The sequence below is a fragment of the Emydura macquarii genome, unplaced genomic scaffold, assembly GCF_026122565.2.
Source record: "Emydura macquarii macquarii isolate MOO-44397 ecotype Brisbane River unplaced genomic scaffold, CSIRO-AGI_Emac_v2 contig_3122, whole genome shotgun sequence".
Classification (NCBI taxonomy): domain Eukaryota; kingdom Metazoa; phylum Chordata; order Testudines; family Chelidae; genus Emydura; species Emydura macquarii.
Window position 1 is genome coordinate 184,547 of NW_027133259.1, and position 14,508 is coordinate 199,054.

Genomic DNA, 14,508 nt, shown 5'->3' on the forward strand with positions numbered 1-14,508 from the left:
GGTGATGGGTAAGGCTTGGAGAGGAGGGGTTATCTCACAATGTCTTTCTGTGTCTCTCTACATAAGATGACACTGAGTATTTCCATGAGCTTCTGCCCCATTACTGTGTGTGACCCTAATTGGTGCCGTTTCAACTTCTGGGGCATCATCTTCGATACTCAAGGTCTAGATGAACCTGATGCCATGGATGCTGTGTTAGTTCTTTGTTCAGCCCAGAATTCTCTGAGGTCTTAGGCATCATGCACCTGGTCAGTGGTGCACTGGAAGGCACAGTCTTTAATGGCATGGGGGTTCTGCTGGAGTGTGGGATTTGCCCAAGCAGATCAGGTGCCTGTTCTGCCCATCCATGAATGGAATCAGTGTCATAAGATGAGTGAGGCATAAGGCCTGTGGGTTTTAAGTCTGCCACCTTCAGATTCTCACACAAGGCAATCTGTAGAGGGAGAGTTTGGGTCAGAGAAAAAATCAATCAGACTGGGTTTTATTCTGTCCAAGATGTTAAAATACGGAGACTGAAGGCTGTTTTAAAGAATCTTCACAAGATTTATGAAGTTTGGATGAGAATAGCTAACACTAAAGCAGCAACAGGTCAGACACACATTAGGTTTCATATTGCTGCCACAAGCAGTAGGAGGGAACTGAGGGAGGCTCACGGCTGCCCCATCTTTATGTACTTATATGGGAGCATAAAGAGGCTAAGGATGCATGAGCAGCCCCACTGCTAGCAAAAAGAATCTGATCTCAGGTGCATAAAGTACACATGCACCTATAGCAGGATCCACGCTGACACGTGCTCAAAGAACTTTCAGATACTTTTTCTGTGCTTGGATAAAGTGAAAACAGCACCCAAATCTCTATGATTACAAAGGCTCTGATCCTACAGCATGGAAGTAAATAGAAATTTTGCCTCTGACTTCAGTGGGAGTGGATGAAGCCTAAAAGGCACTGGGAAGAGGACATACATGAAAAGCCTGCATAGGCAGCCCTATTCACTGCAAACACTGGAGTGCTGTGCAGGTGGGGGCATGGCCAGCAGCTTCATGGCTACATCGGTCCACTACCCAAAATCACCAACTGAGTAGGGAGGCACAAATGCTGTGGACTCTATTATAGTCCACAGGCTACTGAAATCCTCTTCTGAAGTTCCCTCAGCATTGGAGAGAGGATTCCATCCTTCTCTCACCTAACACATGAACTCCAGTTTACTCTCAGCCCATGCAGTCAGGTTTCGGGGAAAAGGATTTCATCACAAAAGAGGAATATATGCTTTGAACTCTGAAGAAATTTTATTTTGATGTTGTAGACATTCATAAACTGCAGTAAGGCCCTAATTCAGCAAGGTATTTAAGTAGATGCCTACCTTTAAGCACACATGTACTCCCATTGAAGTCAGGGATGTGCTTCAGTACCTGGCTGAATAAGGGGTCAAATTATTTTCCCTATCTTCAGAAATACACGTTTCCTATGTATTTTAATGGTAATTTGATTTACTTTAGTGGAAAGAGGAAGAAAATAGATATGTTCTGGGCATCACTCTCACTATGGGGCAGGTTTATGTGGTATAAAATTCTAAGTAATATATATATTTAATTTAACACACTGCTCAACATCACTCTCCATTTCACTGTTTCACATGGACAATTTATCACTCAAAAGGGATAATAAAATAATGCTAATTGCATATGAATCTGTAACGTTTTTACTACTGCATATGCTCAAGATGATTTTTTAAAAGTTAATTTTAAGAAAAGCCAACTACAAAGAAAGTATCCGTATGTATGGTCAACTTTGAAAGCTACTTCATATAAAAATTTTAGACAATTCTGCATGCTCAGTTATGCTGAAGTTATTTCAATTATAAGTAAGTCACATATTTTATATAATTATTTTAATAAGTTATATTTAATATTTGTAAGCATTTTGAAGATGAAAAGTATGATATAAATGCTTAATATTAGTTTAGCTATCACTAATAAAACTTGCAAAACAACCTGAACTAGGTGCTATTAGTATTTTAATTGCATGTTTATCTATAGCCACTGATGCATACATGTTACATGTTCATATAATTAAGGACGTTACTGTAATGCACATGCACAAGCAGAGAGAGTTAAGGCTGCTCTTAACATTTCCTGACTTTTTGCAATTCAAATATCATGTTATTTTAACTTATTTGTTTCAAAGTTAAAATAAATGTATATAACTGAACATTCTGGACATACATAAATCAGTAAAAATTACTGATCAGCAAAAATCAGTAAAAATTATGATCCTCTATATTTTCCCTCTCTTCTGCAACAGGACATTGTTATGTAACAGTTACCTTCTTTAGCCTGACAATCTCAGCCTCATCTTTATAAACTGTCTCCTTCAACATGTTGATCTTGTTCATCAACTTTTGTAGCTGGCCACGACTGTATTCGAGCTGAATGCTCAATCGTGTCTTCTGGTTTTCAAACTCCAATCTGGCCAAACATAATATAACAACATTATTTCTGCCCAAAACTCACAAAATCAGTTTAACACTGATTTAAAAGTGTCCATAAAAAAGATTGCAAAGCAAATGTACCCATTCATTTTTACGTCAGAGTAACAGAATATAAAGAACACACTAAATTTAACATGGCAATTTAGACATTGGATGACCATTGCAGAGATAAGTATGGAATCCATAAATGAAGTATCTTACAGATATACTGAAAATAATAGTAATAAAAAACCCCACTGGTCCAAAGTATATTGATGATGTCATCCACAAATATATTAATTGAACATTTTGTCCCATCAGAAACAGAAGTTTAGTGCCTTTCGCTTCTTAGTACAGAAATATTTTTTTATTGTTCTGTTATTTGCTTTTTAAAACCACCCTCCTCTGAACTCCCAATTCTCTGAGATCTAAAATAAGGATTTAAAAAAATGCAGCATGTCTGCTTTTCTGAAGTTTAAGATCCTCTCCAAGTATGAACCTGTCCAAGTATTTGAATCTCAGTCACATGGAAGGAAAGAGATTTGTCCTCAGTAAGTTTCTAGATGACAACGCATCAGAATGTACATCTCAATAGCTAACTCAGGTGCAGAAAAGAAACTGGACTCTGTTACTGGGGATCTGTATTGGAATATAGGCAAAGTTGATTTGCTGTTAAAAACTGAGGTCCATGAACAGTAATCCTTATTTTGAGTTTTTATTCTATACGATTATGAAGGGAAGACCTCATATCCAATCCTGGAACAGGACAATAGCCTCCAGTGCTTCTGACTCTCCTTTCTCACCTAAGTATGTGAGTAAAATCCCCATTGTTGACATTACCAATTTGAAAATACCTTGTATGAGGTTCTAATTTTGTCACCAAGTGCTCCCCATATAGAACCATTACGTCCTTACATTTGGTTCTCCTTTGAGATGTGTGATCTTGATTAGTGTTAACATTTTCACAAATTTAATGATAAAGCCATTTCTCTGGGCAGTTTTAGGCTATTATTCTTTCTCGTGGCTATATCTATGTAGTATTGTAATAATGTCAAATGTACATTACTACTAATATATTCTTACCTAACCAGTTTGTTGTGAAACGCCACTGTGGACTAACATTGCAGTTGGAGTAGTAGCCCCAGACAGACAGTACACCTAATCTGACTCCCAGCAATAAGCACATTGCCCTATTGTTAGGATCGCTAGATATGATGTGATGGAGAAAATGGAGATAACATGGCACCTTGCAGTAAAATCACTCAGGCTTTTGCAGTCCTTCCTACAAGAACTATGCAATTACTAAATTACCGGTGTACTTGTTTTGATAATGCCTAGACAGTTTTCATTTGTTACACCACCACCTTTTCCTGTCAGTTTCCTCTTGCTGTTTCACACGTTCTTGCTCAAATGCACGAATATTCTCTACTCCAATCTCTTCGCAGAAGTCCTGGAATACAGCATCTTCAACCTTTAAACAACCAACCAAAAAAGCCCATTTAAGCTTTTTTAACTCATGTAAGAGAAGCATCATTTTTTTAAAAAAAGTTTTATTTTTTATATTTTGGGCAAGTTTTTAAAGAAGTTTTAGTTACACAATGTATTTTAAAGCTGCTGAAAATTTAGCTGCACTAGGAATCTTCAAAGTGGGTGCAAAGTTCAAGTAACCAGTGTGACAGGGTCAGACCAGTCAGGCCAGACGGCTACAGAAGAGTGGTCCTATTGGGTACTGGGATGCAGGCAGGCACAAGCCTGCCTGTGGCTCAAAGCCCCTCCCCCAACCTAAGAGGAGGAGCTACTGAGCCCAGGACTCAACTAAACATGGGGGACAACAAATAAGAAAAACCAGGAACAGGCAGGAAAGTCAGAGTCAAAGAGAGGGAATCTGAGAGGGACACCGAGCAGAGAACCTCAGACAGCACCTACTGCTCCTCAAAGGTGGTTAAGGAGCCAGAGGATATGGCCCAGAGGAACTCTGCCCGGATTTGCGATCAAACAGAGGAACGGAAATAAGCGCCACAGTTGCAGAGCACCTCCTCAGCCAACATCCTCTCCCTGGTATTGTAGATGGCCACCTTGGCCAATGCGAGGAGGAGGTTGATGAGGAGGTCCCACAACTTTGTGGGGCCAGGGATAGGATGTGCATACCGTAGGAGATGTGGAGAGAAGTGCAGCCAGAATCTCAGGAGGCGGCTCTGGAGGAGCCGGAAGAGGGGCTACAACCTGGCACACTCCAAGTAAATGTGTGCCAGGGTCTCCCTCACACCACAGAAAAGAGAAGTGTCAGGACAGGGAGTGAACCGCGCCAGGTACATGCCCATGCTCCCGGCTCCATAAAGGAGTTGCCAGCTGATATCCCCAGTGGGTCATGGAACCAAGGTAGAATATAGACTGGACCACTGGGGTTCCTCACCCCTCGACAGATGGCAAACTATCCTGCCACTTAGTATCAGGGCGGGACATGAGGGTGAGGAAATTAAGGGTATGGAGCACAAGCGTGTACAGATGTGTTTGTGGCATGGTTCGAAAACAGCCACTTGGGGTGTTTGGAGGGAGCGGCTGGGGGGAGGGGACTTGCGGGACAGGTATCTGATATAAAGATCCGAAAGGCTTGTGGTAAGGGGTTGGCGGGCGCACCCTTCCGCAGGACTCGTGCGAGGTAGACCCAAGAGGCGGGAATCAAGGCTGCCCTCACCTCCTGAAGTTCGCACTGAAGGGCCTGAAGGTGGAGAACCCCATGCGCTGACCCAGTCTCTCTGGTAGTAATTCAGGAGGTCCCCAATCTAAGTAACTCCTGTGAGGGCCAACCTCCAGCACACCGAGGCAGACTGCACCACCTGCACACCAAGATGGGGACTGTGTAGTAGGGGCTCCAAGAGGAGATCCATCCCCTTGGCCGCTGTCATGGACCTGGTTGCCAAAACCAGCCTCCAGGACCAGAGGAGGTCCTGGTAGAAGATTGGCAGCTGTGAGAGGTTTTGTGGAAGACCTCTTAGATGGAGATAAAAGGGCTGCCGAACATATCAAAGCCCTCAGAGGCAACGGAGGAAGATGTGAGCCAGCATACTACACCACAAACTACCTGCACTATAAAGGAGTCTCTGCAGGGCCTGGAGATGGAAGACATGGACCTGACTGTGGAAGCAGCACAGGCCCTGTCCTCCTTCCTCCAGGGGGATATTCAGAACCCTCACAGAGACCCAATGCAGTCCTGGCCAAAATAACTCTAGTGTTAGCTTCTGGAGATAGGCCAAGAAACTCGGGGTTGGTCTCAGTATGTTGAGCTGGTGCCAGAGCATGGACAGGACCAAATGGTTAAGCACCAGCACCCTCCCCTCCAGGAAGAGGCACCAGAGCAATCCTGTCCACTTCCATAGCTGCTCAACCACCCTGCCCTCAAAATCTTGCCAGTTCTCCGGCGGGGAGGGATGGGCAGTGGAAAGATAAACACATGGATAGAGCAGCAGACCCGCGTCACCGAATGGTCTGAAGTGTGGGTGGGAGCAAGCTCTCCTGCCACCCAGCTCCAATCTTTGGGCCAGAGCTCGACTCAGTTGACTCAGACGGAGGAAGCCGCTGAGTAGACAACCTGGCAGGCTTCCATCTGTGCCAGGTTGCCCGGGACCTGGACCATGAGGAGTACATCATCAGCATACGCTGACAGGACTACCCGCAAATCTGGTTCACAGAGCAGCAACCCCGTTCAACTTCCTACAGAGGAGACAGACGAAGGGCTCAATGGCCAGAGTATACAGCTGGCCTGACAGTGGACAGCCTTGATGCGCCCCATGCTCAAAGCTGACAGATTTAGTCAGGGTCCAGTTGACCTATCGGAAGAATCAATTTTTAAAAACGTGCAGCACAAGCTAATTTGGATCTCTGTAAGAAAACAGTTCTTACAAACAGACATAAGTTAAATGTAATGCCAAAAAGTACATCATTTATAAACACATCAATATCCAGGCTTATTTAATGCCATCAATTCAGATATACTGTTCTTAGGAAATTCCTAATCTACATTTTCTTTTGCTATAAAGAAATGTATAATGCACTACATTATTTACACAGAAAATGATGATTCTTGGAAAATGTGCTTTTGATGAGAACTGTATTCCAACTATCAAGCCCTGTATAGTTAGTTACCGTGAGCCAAGGAACCAGTCTTTATAGGTAGAGACATAAAAAAAGTCCATTAACTTTTTAAAACTCTTTAAAAATTTCTAAAATACTTTCTATGTGGCATATAGAAATGCTTAATTTATGATGTGACAAAGGGTGAGCATTGTAATAATCTCAAATTGATGCAAATAAAATCCTTATATAATACCACCATGTATTCTGAAATATAAAGAGTATTTTGCTCATGGTAGCAAACACACAGTTAAAATTGAATTCCATTTTCTGTTTTAATATTCCTTTATTAAACTAATTCATTTTGGACTGAAATTTTCTACATTTTGTCTCAGCTTCAAAGTGAATATTTTATTGAGTTGCAGCAGAATTGCTTCTGCATTTTTTTTAAGTTACTTGAACAGAGAAAATTTTTTCTCCCTTATTCCAAATGACATTGTAGTGTTTATGTAACTGAAAAAAGGTCACCTGAAACTTCAAATTAGTTTTGTTTTGTTCTATATTATTCACTTAGGAAGCACAAAATTTTGCTTTGAAGAAAACTGATTCAGTATTTTAAGGTTATGAACTCAACATTGGGATGTTCAAGCATGCATATTAAAGTATTTTAATGTTTAGGATCATTTCACTGGTAATATATTTTAAATTTTAGGATCATGTTCCCTGGAGTGGTTTAGCACATCTAAACTGTAGCTACTGTTCAGACACTAAAGGTTTAATAATTACATAAGGTCACTCTAAACCCTACAGAGAAGTTGCTGCAAGTCATTTATAACTCTCTATAATGTTCATGACATTTTATGAAGTGTTACCTCATTCATTTTCTTTTGAAACTCTTCAATTTTCTCTGCTCTTTGTAAAAGTCCTTCATTAAGCATAGCACATTGTGATTTGATATTTACTAACTCACTTTCCAGCTTAGATTTTTCCTAAATACAGGGGGGAGAGGGGAGGGGAGAGAGAAAGAAAGAAAGAAATATTTGTGCCTGTTTCTTTAAACTGAATGATTGATATTCTAAATATCAATAAATGTTTCTAACACTATGATTATTTATTTTGTATTGAATTCAATTCAATAACTTGATTTAAGTTCAAAAAATAAAACTTCTTTTCTGAAATCACTATTGTTGATTTAAATGTAATGGCTACAATTTTCTACAGAGTGGAAAACAAATTACATATTAGAAATAAAAGTACCAGTTAAGACTTAGAGTCTTTTTTTGGAGGGACTACTATAGATCAAATTTAGCAGTGTCAAGTAGATTTCTTTTAAAAACAGTAACACCTGAAGGAAAGCCTCACAGCTTTAATTTAGTAATTAATCTTGTTCTCTAATTTTATTAATTCTCTAATCACTATCTGTAATTCCAACAACTACATAAGGAAGATTAATAAAATATCTACTAAGCTTGTGGATATTGTATTGAGTATTAGCTACAATGTTTATTAAGCATAAAAATTATAACCTAAGATCATCAAAACCTGAAGAAAAGTGGGTGCTATGTAGCTTTGTACTACCTTGTAGAAATTAGCAAGATGTTTCTTTTTAATACGCTCTAATTCAGTCTGCGAATATTTGAGCCGGGTCTGAGTTCCTTGGCACTGTGCCTGCAACTGTTTCAAGTCAGTCTCCTTACGTTTGATCTTCATTAATTCCTAAAACAGATTTTAAAAATTGTATGAGAAAATATACATAAAAAGTAAGTTTTAAAAATAGAAGTCAACTTCTTACTTGAAAGATAATTGCTTTGTTCACAGCCCAGAAAAAGTCTTTATGATCATAATCTGACCTCCATTTAACAGGATAAGTGTCTAATTAGATAAATTTAGCACAGTTTAGCCTCATCTACGTGGGTCAGCTGACCACAATCAAATTAAATTTTGATGGTGTGGGGCATATTCAAAAATGATTTTCAAAAACACACTAGTGTGAAAGGGCCTAAATTGATAAATTACTGCTTTGGCACTCCCAACATCATCTATAGGGAAGTTATGAAACCAAGTTTTACAGTCACAATTCATGAAAGATTTTTCTCTATTACATGCTAATAATTTCTCACTAGTCACTACAGCAATGCTTCAAATTGCTTCTCTGATGAAAGACATGAAGTGCTCCTACCACATCATAACCCTTTCTGTAACAAAACTAGCTCTTAACAACGAGGCACATCTCCATCTATGTAACCCACACTAAGTCCTGGTCTACACTTACCCGAGATTCGGCGGCAGTCGACGGGAGTTATGCAAACTATGTGGAGTAGCTTGCGTAACTCATGTCAACTGCTCTGCTTCCCTTCTGTGCGCTGTCTACGCTGCGCTGTGCCTACGGGAACAGTGTTCCCGTCGATGCAGCGCTATGCTACTTCAGGGGGTGGTTTACCAGCGTCGATTTCCTGATCAATTGAGCGGGTCTACACTCACTGCTCAATTGATCCAGAAAGATTGATCTGGCCGTGGTGAATTTGCCACCATCGGCATAGACATGGCCGAAGAGTGTAGCTTGGACCCCTTTCCCCAGAAATAGGCAAACTGCCCACTAGATGGGAAAAGAGAACTATACTGTTAGTGTGGGTTACAGATAAATGAATGGCCCAGCTGCATGCAGACTATTAGTTAGTCCACAGTCTCACTGCATCTCTCCTACCTGCCTGATACCTTGTTCCAGCACCTCCCATCAACAAGCCACCACTAATTCCACCCCTCCCCCCACAATCCTGAATTAAAAATAAAATAATCAGGAATGAAATAAATTAACTTGCAATTAAAAGTTGACCAACATTGAACAGTTCCTTAGACTATCTTCCCATTCATGACTTTTATTCCATTTTGCCTTTGTTGTTAAGATATAATTGCCTATTTAAGGGACTTACCTTTAGTTCATTAACCAGCTTATCTCTTTTTTCTTTCATTTCTTTCATCTCTTTTTCATCCCAGTATCTAGCTTTAAATTTCAAGTCACTTGATCCTCCAGAGATCACTCCAGATTTCAAAAATAAAGTTCCATCAAGAGACACCGTCTGAAAATTAAAGACATTTACTTTAATGAAAAATACTACGAAGTTAGGCTAGGAATTGTGCTTCTGCAACACTCTAGCAACTAGTGGACCAAGATCTGAGCAAACAAGTATGTAACAATACACACATACAAACACACACGTACGCGCACACAATATACATGTAACCTCCACATTTAGTTCGACCATGCCCCAAAATCCTTGCTTATACAGAGATATACTGAGCAAGCTACAAGAAGTATGTAACTGACACAAGTACTGTTATTTTGCAGTGAGAAATGTTTTAATATAAATTAGCATTATAACACATTGGAAATGAATCCCATGAACTAGAAATGGGATTTTTTTATATATTTTATATTTACATGATTGGAACCCTTAACTGTTCATTTTCAGATATTCTAAAAATTTGGCTCTTTAAAAAGTGTAGAATTTGAGTTAAAAAAGTGTACTTATTTTGGGTGTCCACTGGATACCAAGTGAAACATACTTTCAATCTTCATTTTTCAACTCAAAACTACTTTAACAAAGATTTTTTTGTTTAGGATTATTCCAGTATTTGAATGACCAATCAAAATTTAAAATCAGACTGCTATAGACGTCCACAGGAAGAAAGTCCTGTTTCAACAGATTTTATGAGGACTATCAAAGCAGGGCTCTCCTTCTGTAGACTTTCACAAGTCTTCAGAAGGTACGTGACAGGGAGCTACCCTAATGTACTATCACGGTGTATAATCATCAGAGGAAAGGAACTGCAGAATGAAGTGGGGAGACATTCAACAACAGTGCAAACTTTTGCCTGCATCTCCCACACTTGCTCACACAAAAAACCCTCAAGAACATATGAAGGCACTTCTCTGCAGGAAAGCCAATAAAATAGATTTTATGCTTCTCAGCCAAACATTTTAAATGACAACAAGCAAAAGGATAAAAGAAGCATTTTCAAAGGAGTCAACTGCAGGGAAATATTTCAGCACAGCAATTTAACATTTCTTTTACATTTTTTTCCTCCCAACTTCCCAAAAGAAGAGATAGGTTATGTGAAATTTCAGGGGATTAAGTTTTTTTCTGGGGTAATATGGGGAGAGCAATATAAGTATAGTTTTTAGTTGTCATATTTGTTGAATATTTATAGAACAAGTTATTTCAAATGTTATTAAACATGCCATTGCAATCCACCTGATAAAAAAAAAAAAAAAAAACATATGAAACAAAATTCAGTTTCTTACTTTCAACCTCACTGGTCCATCAAATGCTATCTGTCTTGCTTCTTTCACAGTTTCACAGACTAGACCATTCCCACATACAAACTGAATCACTTTTTTCAGTGGCATAAATGGAGTCTGTACAACATCAATCATCATTTTAGATCCTTTTATCTCCCTTAATTTTTCATTGATGGGCTTAATCTAAAAAGCAAAAAACAAACTTCTGGAGAACTGGCTGAAATAATGCAATACAATATCCATATTTTCTGTCATATCTGTGCCTTCTGACAAGGCAAAAATTACATTTGTTAAAGTAAATAAAAACTGAATAAAACATGCATTAAGTAACATTAAAAATCTACCCACAATCAAAAGTGCTAGGATTTATGTAAAAACATTAGGGCTTCAATTCAGGAAAGCATTCCTAATCAGGATATCACTTAAGTATATAATAAGCATGTGCTTGAATCCATCTCTATTGAGCAAAGCATTTAAGTGCTTTCCTGAATCAGTGCCTAGAATAGTGATCTCCTATATCACATTTAAAAAGGCAAAACAACAGGTTTTTAATTTTAACATGGGAACAATGACTGCCAAAGTTCAATTACAGTGATTTTACTTCAATTAAACCCAAAATATTGATGTAAACAATTTAACTCACACTGCAATCATTAACATTCTCTCATGTAAAAATCAACACGCAGACTTGGGTGCCTAAACTTGGGCATCAAAATCACACACAGACATCTAAATGAGCATAGCCTCCCATATCTCCCTCTTCTATGCAAAAATATCATATTGGTTCCACTACCAAATGATTCTCCCATGGCTGCAGAAGCAGGATTTGCTTTAATGACCAATTCACCTATTTTCTTGAAGTCAGCAGTTTCCTGCAACACAGATCCTTAAAGACTCCATGGAAGACACATCATTGTCCTGACACATGGGAAGACAGACTAGATGCAAGGGATGTGGTTTAATTAGGCTCCAGGTTTATTAATTTAGCTCATTTGGGAACTATCAAGCAATGACTCCAGGTCATGATTCCCTTCCCTTTATCATTTCCACATGGTGGACAGCTGTCATCAGTCCCCAACCCCTCCACAACTGGTCTCCAGATGTTGCTGGGACCCCACTGCCCACCCCTCATATAGGGGTTAAGGGGCTAGGGAAAGGGGTTGTTCTGCTTACTATACCAGACATTAGGAACCCCATTCCCCTCTTCAGAGGGCATCTTCCTTTAAGTCTACTTCCAATTTTGGACTATCCTATGGAACAAGTACCTGTGCTGGATACCGTCCATCTTTTAAAAGGCCAACAACTTGAACCTTATCTCGCGTCCAACCCCATCAGGTGCCTGAGCTGCTGTGGAAGGTGGAAGAACCCACACTGCCCCAGCCAATCTGGCAGCAGGGGAAAAATTCTTTCCCAGCTTCGAAGTAGGTAACTAATGCAATGCCCACAGCAGACCAAAAACCCAGTCCTACACTAATCCCCAGGGTAGGAGCTGTGAATCCTGACGTGACAAGGGACTCAGGCTGGAAGGACAGGGTTTATCCATACTCCTCCAAGTGCACAGAGGCCAGTGGCTTGCCTGATCCTCACCCCTGCTCAGATGATGCCTTCCCCACATTCCCCTCCCCCACTCCCCAAGCGGAAAGTCCTCAAAGGAGCCACTATCCTTTTTTCCTGCCAGTACAAGCAATGACCCCCCCCCCCCCCCCCCCGGCCTTTGAGGTTGTGAGGATTACATTTTAACAGAGGTCACAGCAAAGTCTATCTGGGGTACTTCACCCAAAGACTCAGAAGATTCCTTTGGCAGCCTAATTTCTCTGAAATGCTACAAGTTTAAGGACAGATTTATTTTACTATATGGCTAAAGGAACTAGTTTACAAAATACATTAATATACTGAAGATAGTAAAATAAGTTACATGAGGAGGAGGAGGAAGAGCAACAAAGAGAGAGAATTACAATAAAGGGTCCTAAGTACACAATGCAGAAATGGGAACGGTTTGAGTTTGCATAGCAATGAGGAACCTTTAGAGGCATACAGTGTTTCTTTATGCTTAAAAACTAACATTTTATGTATCCTTCTACAACTTAAATTCTACCTTGAGCAATCTTAAAACTGAACTAATTTGCTGATTGGGGGAAAAAAAACAAAAAAAAACAAAAAAAACAAAACACAAAAAAACTTACATCAAGATAATCCAAAGCAAGAAATGTTTCAGGCTCAGCTCTTTCCTCCTTTAGGAATCGAATGCAATCCCTTGCTATTTTTTCAGTAGCCACAACAATGGCACTCATGTACTTGCCGAAGACTTTTGTAACGGCCAGCTGATATTTTTTATGGATAGGATGACACAAGTCTAGCAGTCTTCCAAACTTAAGATAACAAATTTGAGAAATGATAAACCTTAGTTTATTTCTGATACTAAACAAAATTGTATACCACGAGACAAAATCATTTTTATAAAGTTAGATTCACCAGTTTTATTCTCCTCATAATGGATACACATACTGTTAGAACTACAAATGAAACTGTAGGCTGATGTCCTGAGTTATAAGTCCAAATGAGAGTCATTACTACAGAAACTTTGAGAGCCAAAGTTCTTCCTAGTCTAGAATTACAACTGCTCCCCTCCACAACAGTAATTTGATCTAGCCCATAATTCTTCAGCATGCATTTTAAAAGTATGACAGCTCAATGATAACAAGGAATACCAAGTGCTTAATGTGGCTTTTTTAAAAAGGATCTCTCAATCATAAAATACATACTGTACAATAAAAACCACAAAATATATGAATGTAGAGAAGGCCCTGACTAAGTAGATTCAGTAATTGGAAAAGCAATAGTGCAGAGACTGCAACCAATTCCATTCTCACCAAAAGTCATAGCATCATCAGCTGTGACTGTGCTATCAAGATGACAAAAGTCAGTGCCCTTTTCCCTTTATTAGATATCACATGTAATGATATAAAAGATCATTTTGCCACATATGGATAGCACCATTCAGAGATAAATCTCTAGCACTTGTGGTTTTGGCAAAAGCCCTCAAAATGTAACCTCATGAATTTATAACTGCCTAAGGCCTTGTCCACACACAAAAATTTCAACCCAGCTTTACTGAAATATATTTTTTAAACTGGTACAAACCCTCTGTGGATATTCTTAAAATAGCCTTAGAACTGGTTTAGTCATTCAATTTAACTACTAAATTGGCAATTTTAAGAATGTCATGTCAGTTTTATTAAATCAGTTTAAAATAAATTTTAGTTAAACCAGCACTACTTGTGCCTAGACCAGACAAGTCTGCAGAAAGCTTGAAAAGATAGTTTCAAGAGAGAACTTCCCTAATTAACTTCCAATATTGAGTCAAACATAATGAAAATGATTTAATGTCAACATTAATAACTATTTCACTGAAGATCAAAGCATGCAATAAAGGAGAGGCTGATCAGATACCATTGTGATAGATGATGTATTTAAAAAAAAACAAAAAAACCCACAGAGCTACAAAGACAAGACACCGAAGTTGCTGGTGTTGTGAGCAGGGTTTGGTAGACTACCTCCATTCACTCTTTTCACTTGACATCAAAGCATCAAACACAGTCTACTGAAGACTGTTGCAAGCAGCCAGAGTGACCACAGGTGATGGCATCACACCAGGCATTCTGTAGTGAAG

General features: G+C 39.3%; 1 protein-coding gene across 1 annotated transcript in view; it reads right to left on the minus strand.

Moving 5' to 3' along the window:
- The window catches only part of SMC1B (structural maintenance of chromosomes 1B), a 77,750-nt gene that overhangs the window by 39,987 nt on the left and 23,255 nt on the right, over positions 1 to 14,508 (minus strand). Inside the window, 7 exon segments of the mRNA XM_067531031.1 lie at positions 2,324 to 2,465; positions 3,832 to 3,938; positions 7,411 to 7,527; positions 8,117 to 8,254; positions 9,469 to 9,615; positions 10,842 to 11,021; positions 13,022 to 13,207. Coding sequence (XP_067387132.1) covers positions 2,324 to 2,465; positions 3,832 to 3,938; positions 7,411 to 7,527; positions 8,117 to 8,254; positions 9,469 to 9,615; positions 10,842 to 11,021; positions 13,022 to 13,207 — 1,017 coding nt within the window.